This window comes from Trichechus manatus, unplaced genomic scaffold, assembly GCF_000243295.1.
Source record: "Trichechus manatus latirostris isolate Lorelei unplaced genomic scaffold, TriManLat1.0 scaffold00048, whole genome shotgun sequence".
NCBI classification, from domain to species: Eukaryota; Metazoa; Chordata; class Mammalia; order Sirenia; family Trichechidae; genus Trichechus; species Trichechus manatus.
This window is the reverse complement of record NW_004443984.1, coordinates 16,554,193-16,562,714: the sequence shown is the minus strand read 5'-3', so window position 1 is coordinate 16,562,714 and position 8,522 is coordinate 16,554,193. Positions and strand designations below refer to the sequence as shown.

Sequence of the window (8,522 nt, the reverse complement as noted above, 5' to 3'; positions counted from 1 at the left end):
TGTGGATCATAACAAATTATGGATAACATTGCAAAGAATGGGAATTCCAGAACACTTAATTGTGCTCATGAGGAACCTGTACATAGACCAAGAGGCAGTCGTTCAAATAGAACAAGGGGATACTGCATGATTTAAAGTCAGGAAAGGTGTGCATCAGGGTTGTATCCTTTCACCATACTTATTTAGTCTGTATGCTTAGCAAACAATCCAAGAATCTGAACTATATGAAGAAGAATGGGGTATCAGGATTGGAGGAAGACTCATTAATAACCTGCGATATGCAGATGACACGATCTTGCTTGCTGAAAGCAAAGAGGACTTGAAGTACTTACTGAAGAAGATCAAACACTACAGCCTTCAGTATGGATTACACCTCAACATAAAGAAAACAAAAATCCTCGCAAGTGGACCACTAAGCAACATCATGATAAATGGAGAAAAGATTGAAGTTGTCAAGGATTTCATTTTACTTGGATCCACAATCAACATCCATGGAAGCAGCAGTCAAGAAATCAAATAATGTATTACATTGAGAAAATCTGCTGCAAAAGATCTCTTGAAAGTGTTAAAAAGCAAATATGTCACTGTGAGGGCTAAGATGTGCCTGACCCATGCCATGGTATTTTCGGTCACCTCATATGCATGTGAAAGCTGGACAATGAATATGGAAAACCAAAGAAGAATGGATGCTTTTGAATAATGGTGTTGGCGAAGAATATTGAATATACCATGTGTGATGGTTTAGGTTATGTGTCAACTTGGGTAGGTCATGATTCTCAGGGGTTTGGCAGATATTATGTAATCATCCTCCATTTGTGATCTGATGTGAGCAGCCAATAAGTTGAAAGTGACGTTTCCTTGGGGGTGTGTCCTGTATTCAATATAAATGGAAGTTCTCTCAAAGTTCTCCCTCTCTTGATCCTGCATCTGACCTCCAGTTCTTGGGACGTGAGCCAGGAAGCTGCTGTCTGACCTGCAGATTTTGAGTTCATCAGTGAGAACCCACGTGAGTCAGGAGAAGCCTACAGCCTGACACCTGACCCACAGATTTGGGATTTACCAGCCTCCACAACTGTGTGAGCTATTTCCTTGAAATAAATCTCTCTCTATATATATTTACATATATATACACTTCACTGGTTTTGTACCTCTAGAGAACCCAGCCTAAGACACCATGGACTGCTAGAAGAATCAATAGATCTGTCTTGGAAGCAGTGCAGCCCGAATACTCCTTAGAAGAGAGGATGGCAAGACTTTGTCTCACGTACTTTGGCCATGTTATCAGGAGGGACCAGTTCCTGGAGAAGGGCATCATGCTTGGTAAAGTAAAGCATCAGTGAAAAAGAGGAAGACCCTCAGTGAGATGGACTGACACAGTGGCTGCAACAATGGGCTCAAATATAGCAGCACTTGTGAGGGTGGCACAGGACCAGGCAGTGTTTCATTCGGTTGTACACAGGGTCGGTATGAGTCAGAACTGACTCGACAGCACTTAACAACAACAAGAAGAGTTCTGACAAATGCATAAAGTCATGTGGCCACCATAACAGTATCATACAGAATAGTTTCATTGCCCTAAAAATACCCTGTGCTCCACCTATTCATCCCTCCTGCCTCCCCCTGACCCCTGGCCAACACTGATCTTTTCACTGAGTAGTTTTGTCTTTTCCAGGATGTTGAACTTATACAGTATGCAGCTTTTTCTCATTGTCCTCTTTCACTTGTTGTTGTTATTGTTGGGTGCTGTCAAGTCAATTCTGACTCATGGTGACCCCATGTGACAGAGTAGAACTGTTCTATATGGTTTTCTAGGCTATAAGCCTTATGGGAGCAGGTTGCCAGATCTTTCTCCTATGGAGCAGCTGGTTAGCTGTGCAATTAAGGTTCCCCTACGTCTTTTCATATTTTTGTTTTGCAAATTTTCAGACATAGAAAACAGAATAGTATTAAGAACCCCCGTGTACCCACTACCCTGCATCAACAATTATTGACTCCTGACTAATCTCAGTTCATTTGTACCCCCACCCTTTCCCTAATTCTTCTTTTATTATAAAGCAAATCCTGGACATTGTATTATTCAATCCAAAAAGATTTCAATTGATATCTCTAAAAGGTAAGAACCTCCTCCTTCTTAAAAAACCATAACCACAATATCGTTATCCCAAGTGCTCATTACTTAAGCATAGTAAGGAGTACTTGGGAGTGGTTGCATTGGCCAGGGTTGTCCAGGAAGGCCTTGGGAAGAGGCAGCATGTCCAGGTCTCAAGGTGGAGCAGCAGCCTGATGAAAATGGGGTTGAGATGGGGAACGCTCCAGGTAGAGGGACCTGTGAGAGGTGGCCAGCAACCTGGATTGTAGTGGCTGGGGTGTGACATGTTGAGAGGAATGGGGTGAGAGGGGTCAAAGCTAGGCCCTGCGGGCCAGCCGTCTGGTGGATTTCACCCCATCATGATGGGAGCACTTGGACGGTGTTGAGCAGAGCTGTGGCCAGTCTGAAGATTTTAAAAGAGCCCTCTAGCCACTCTGCGGAGGGCGGGTGTGGAAGTAGGTCATGGAAGACGTCAGGTGTTAACTCCATTCTCCCTGCATTTCCTCTTGTCTCTCCAACAGGGAAAGATTTTTGAGATACTGAGAATCTGCTCTATGTCCAGATTTGTCTGTTTCGCGCACGATCTGCTGCCAGTAAGGACAGATCCAGATGTTGTGGTCACAGATCTCCGCTTTGGGATGATCCCTGTGAAGCTTTACAAGCCGAAGGCGTCTTTCTGGGCCACCAGGACTGGAATCGTGTTCTACCACGGTGGTGGGGGTGTCCTGGGGAGCTTGAGTAAGAGCACTAGGTCGTGGGGAGCTTGAGTAAGAGCACGTTCCTCAGATTTGCAAAGAATGAGAGCATCCCTACCCCCACTGTGGTGATATCAACCTTCCAGCACGAGGCTGTGTTATAGAATGGAACCCCAGCATCCTTTCAGGGTTTACAGTTCACTCTTAAGCCCAGTGACCACTCACACCGTTAAGGGGTCTCAGATCATTCAGGTGGCAAAGATACGAAATGGATCGATCTCTTTTTGGAAGTAAGGAGATACGTACACATGTTCATACATACATAATACATAATACACACATGCATACACATACACACACACACACACACACACACACACACACACACGGATATGGAGCCCTGGTGGCATGATGGTTAAGAGCTCGCTCCTTGGAAACCCTATGGGGCCGTTCTACTCTGGCCAATAGGGTTGCTATGAGTCGGAATGAGCTCAAAAGCAACAGGTTTGGTTTTAAAATGGTTAATGTTATGTGTTATGTGTTTTTACTGAGGTGAAATTCACATAACGTTAACCATTTTATAAAATTCACATAACATTAACCATTTTATAGTGTATAATTCCATAACAATTCAGTGAATGTTCATACTTTCACAAGGTTGTGCAACCATCACCTCTATTTCGCTGGAAGTAAGAATATTACAAGTGAAAACAACTAAACACATTGTTTTACATCAAGTGAAGGCTGCTCACTGAAAGGTTGGCAGTTCAACTCTACCAGCTGCTCCACGGAAGAAAGATGTGGCAGTCTGCTCCTGTGAAGATTACAGCCTTGGAAACCCTGTGGGGAAGTTCTACTCTGTCCTATAAGGTCGCTATGAGTTGGAAGCAACTCGACAGCAACGGGTTTTTTGTTTGTTTGTTTTTTGGTCCAGTCTTGGAGTGCCAGGGTACCACAGGGATAGATAGATAGGTAGGTAGACCGACAGACGGACAGATACATAGATAGTTGACTCCTACTCATGGCATCCTTATGAACAACAAAATGAAATGTTGCCTGGTCCTGCATCATCCTTACCATAGTAGGCATGCCAAAGTCCATCATTGTGGTTATTGTCCCAATCCTTCTCACCGAGGGTCTCCCTCACCCTCACTGGCCCTCTATTTCACCAAACATGATGTCCTCCTCCAGTGACTGATCCCTCCTGAAGACATGTCCAAAGCAAGTGAGTCAGACAATGTTCTGTTGTGATCTATAAGATTTTCATTGGCTAATTTTTGAAAGTAGATCACCAGGCCTTTATGCCACTGAGACCTGTCCACCATGGGGGACCCTGTTGGTATTTTAAATACCAGTGGCATAGCTTCCAGCATCACAGCAACATGCAAGCCAACACAGTACGACAAACTGACAGATGAGTGGTGGCCCATTGTAGTAGGCATGAGAATAGGGATTTAATGAATCAGTGGTTCCTGTTTGGTCTGCATGATAAAATGCTAATAAAAGACCATATTTGTTAAGCATTTAGTACGAGTTGGGCATTGCCTCATTTAATCCTCACAATAGTCGTATGAAGGAGATATTATCATGATCCCTGTTTTACAAATGAGAACAATCAAGTCTCAGAGAGGTTAAGGGACTCGCTAGGAGCTACTTTAGCTCAAGCTAAAAAGAAGCAAAATTAGGATTTGAACTTGGGCCTGTGGGACTCCAGAATTTACATCCTTTCAACTGTGCTTTACTGTTGACCAGCTTCTTAGGCATTTTTAATGATAGTAGAGTTCATCAGGGGTTTGGCATCTTACAGAAAGTTGTTCAGGCATTGTCACTAAGGAGAAACAGTGATGTTGAGAGGAAGTTTGCTGGGGGGCTAGAAGTAAATTTGCAAAACCTAGGTAGAGTCTGATTTTTCAGAAGTAGATTGTCGGGTCTTTTTTTTGAGCCTCTGGGTGGACTTGAACCCTCAACTTTTTGATTGACAGCCGAACGCTTCAACTGTTTGCACCAAACCCTACGGAGCACAGTTCTACTCTGAGATACATAGGATTGACATACATGAGTTGGAGTCTACTTGACAGCAACTGAAAAGTTAGAGTCTTCCCAAGCGCTTGGCAGTGGTTGTCAGTAAGAAGGGAGCAGCTAACAATAGCTGGCAAAGGAGGCCCCCTGGCTTCTGTAGTGAATGCTAAAAACCTTTTATTTTCTAGAAACCCATCATGGCATATGCTGTCGTTTGTGCAAGGAGAGCGACTCGGTGGTTCTATCTGTTGGGTGAGTAAAGGGGAGAGCAGGGGAGGTGCCAGGAAGCCAGGATGGGCTCCGGAGTGATAGGGTGGGAAGTCAGAAGTAGGTGAACAGGTCGGGAGTTGGAAGAACACCAGGAGGAGGGGATGGGTTGTGCGAAGCCAGTGAGGAAGAGAAGGGAAAGGGAAGGGAAGAACCATGGAAAGGCAGAGCATGAGGAACCCATTCCTATGTGCAGCGCTTGGCCATGTTTAAACAGGGACATTTAGTGCACGGAATCATCTGGAAGCAGTGTGGGATGTGGTGTTTGTTAAGCAGATGAGTTGCAGAGTTCCTCAGCAGGAGCACTTTGGGGTAGAATAGTTCTCGGTTGAGCAGAACAGCCTAGCAAGTTCTGGACACTTAGCCCCTCTCTCCACCAAGTGCCAGTGGTGTCTGCACAGTAACCAGGACAACCGAAAACACTGCCACAACCATTTCCAAGTGCTCCTTAGAGGGAGATCCACCTTGGCTGAGAACTACCAAAAGAAGTGAGAAAAGTAAAAAACCACTCTCACCACTTTCTGAGTCACCCACCCACCTGAAACTCAACGAGGGCTTGGTGGACATTGGGTGGGGAACCTGAAGTGCGCCCTCCTTGAGTCTCCGCATAAGGCAAATGGGACACGTATGAGGAGCTGTCATTGTGGGTGGTGTCGCCTGGTCCTCCTGCCCTGCTGCCTGACATTTCATCACACAGGGTCAGTTCCTCCTGATTAAGCTCTCCCCACAATTTCATTTTAATGCATATCGTATTAGGAAATGTTGTAGTTGTTGTTAGTTGCTACTGAGTCGGCCCTCAGCTCATGGTGGCCCCATGTACAGTGGAACAAAACAAAGCCCGATCCTGCATCATTCCCATGATCGGTTGTAGATCGGGCCATTGTGATCCATAGACTTTTCATTGGCTGATATTTGGAAGTAAATCTCCCGGCCTTTCTTCCTAGTTCATCTTAGTCTATAAGCTCTGCCAAAACCTGTTTAGCATCACAGCACCTAGAGCAACACACAAGCCTTCATTGACAGACTGGTAGTGTCTACACATAAGGTGCATTGGCCAGGAATCAAACCCGGGTCTCCCACATGGAAGGTGAAAATTCTACCACTGAACCACCAATACTCTTCATTAAGAGCCAACATCTTAGTGGGAATTCCTGTCACAGATTTCTAATGGCACAGCCAGTTAGGTAGGATAAAAAATTACAGAAATAAGTCCCAGATGAGAGAGAGATCTGGAGATATGTTCCACTTTCCAATTCTTGGCTCCAAACCCATTTCTGCAGTGGGATGAAACTCTTCACCCAATTGTTGAGGCATACACCTTACTCTTTGGGATGTGCTGATCAAAAAGATCATCGATAGAATATGCTGGCAAATCTCTGCAGGAAGGTTATTTTATGAATTCGAGGTAGACAGGTTTTGGAATTGACAGCATGACTATTCCAGCACTACCCCAGGGTAGCTTGGAATATGCTGGATCAGAATGAGTAGGGCTAAGCAAAGGTTTTTTCATCCCATGAAATGTTTACTTTCTTTAAAATCTGGGGCCAGCATTTAAAAATTGTGAAATTTCTCACAAAACCCAGTGTCTGGAATCTCTTCAAAAATCAGAAGGTCTAGCAAAACCAGGCTGGTGTTCCTGCATGGAGAGAGTGGGCTAGGATGGCTATGGCTGGTTTGAAGGAGCCCCACATGTTATCTACTGGCCCTTGATGGTAGTTAAGTCTACAACATCCCCCCCACCAAACCTTGGGCATGGCAGGATTAATTAGAATCAAAACCCAGGCAAACCTGGAGTGGCTCATAAAAGAATCATACTATGGGAGCAGGGAATAGGTGTGAGTCAGGTAAGCAACATCAGGTAGGTTCAGAAAGACGGGGCTACTTTGGTGATATTTAAGTAGTTGGCCAATAGCTGGATGGCATTGTTCTTGTGTTTGTCGCTGGTCCCAGTAAGGCATTGAGACAGTGGGAATCATAGCTACCCCTTACTAAGCCCCTCCAGTGTGCCATGCTCTGAGGGTTTCATGTCTAGCATATCATTTAAGCCTCACACCCAGCTTTACCTGATCACGCTTCAGAAAAAGAAAAATTCAGGCTAAAGGATGCTAAGAAAACAATAAAACCAAAGCAGTTGCCACCAAGTTGATTCTGACTCATGGCAACCCCATGTATGTCAGAGTAGAACTGCTCCATAGGGTTTTGATGGTTGTGACCTTTCAGAAGTAGATCGCCAGGCCTTTCTTCCGAGGCATCTCTGGGTGGGTTTGAACCACCAACTTCTTAGTTAGTAGCTGAGTGCTTAACTGTTTGCACCACTCAGGGACTCCTAAAGGATGCTAGATGTGATATTTGTTGGCTGTGCTGGGATGATGAGTGTAAGCTGTGTTCCCTGATTCCTCCCTAGGTATCGCATGCAGCCTGAACATAAGTTTCCAGTGCTGATAACAGACTGCCTTGTGGCCACAATCCACTTCTTGAAATCTCTGAATGCGTACGGGGTGGATCCAGTCCGGGTTGTTGTCTGTGGTGACAGCATGGGAGGGGGAATAGCAGCTCTGGCTTGTCAACAACTCAGAAGCAAACAGGATCTCCCCACGATCCGTGCTCAGATTCTGGTCCAGGCTCTTCTGCAAGCTCTAGACTTCCAACTCCCTTCCTATCAGCAGAACAGGAATGTGCCCATGCTCACTCAGCACTTTGCCTTCTACTGCTGGTGTCACTTCCTGGCTATCAGCATCTCCTGGGAAAGCATAGTCTTGAAGGGTGCCCATTTGCCTATGGAAGTCTGGGAAAAGTATAGAAAGTGGCTGGGCCCAGAAAACATCCCAGAGAGGTTTAAGCAGCGAGGTTACTGTCAGATGCCCCATGCTCCGGTGAATGAGAAAGCCTACTTAGAATCAAGCCTAGCTATGAGTGTGATGATTTCGCCCCTGTTGGCAGAAGATGATGTCATAGCTCAGGTCCCGGAAGCTTGCACTGTGACCTGTGAGTATGATCTTCTCCGGGACGACTCACTGTTGTACAAGAAGAGGCTGGAGGACCTGGGTGTGCCTGTGACCTGGCACCACATGGAAGATGTCTTTCACGGAGTGCTCAACAGCATTGACATGGGATGCTTGTACTTCCCCTGCTCCATGAGGATTCTGAATGTGATGGTCAATTTTATAAAAGGCTTGTGATCATCTTTCTTTCCTGCTGGAGCCATGAGTAGTGTGGATCCCACCATCACTCAGTTCCCCACTGGGCTCTCTGTTGCTGATTTAGGTGATGCTAAGTCAGGCTAGGAAAACCTGGTGGTGTAGTGGTTAAGAACTATGGCTGCTAACCAAAAGGTCAGCAGTTCGAATCCACCAGACGCTCCTTGGAAACCCTATGGGGCAGTTCTACTCTGTCCTATAGGGTCACTATGAGTCGGAATCGACTCGATGGCAATGTGTTTGGAGTTTTTTTTT

At 45.4% G+C, this 8,522-nt stretch overlaps 1 protein-coding gene across 1 annotated transcript in view; it reads left to right on the top strand.

Annotated features, from left to right (window-relative positions):
• Positions 1-8,249, top strand: part of LOC101357375 (arylacetamide deacetylase-like 3) — a 15,492-nt gene extending 7,243 nt beyond the window's left edge. Inside the window, exons 2-4 of the mRNA XM_012555803.1 lie at positions 2,611-2,827; positions 4,992-5,055; positions 7,475-8,249. Coding sequence (XP_012411257.1) covers positions 2,611-2,827; positions 4,992-5,055; positions 7,475-8,249 — 1,056 coding nt within the window. The remainder of the gene's footprint in view (positions 1-2,610; positions 2,828-4,991; positions 5,056-7,474) is intronic.
• The last annotated feature ends 273 nt before the right edge of the window (positions 8,250-8,522 follow it).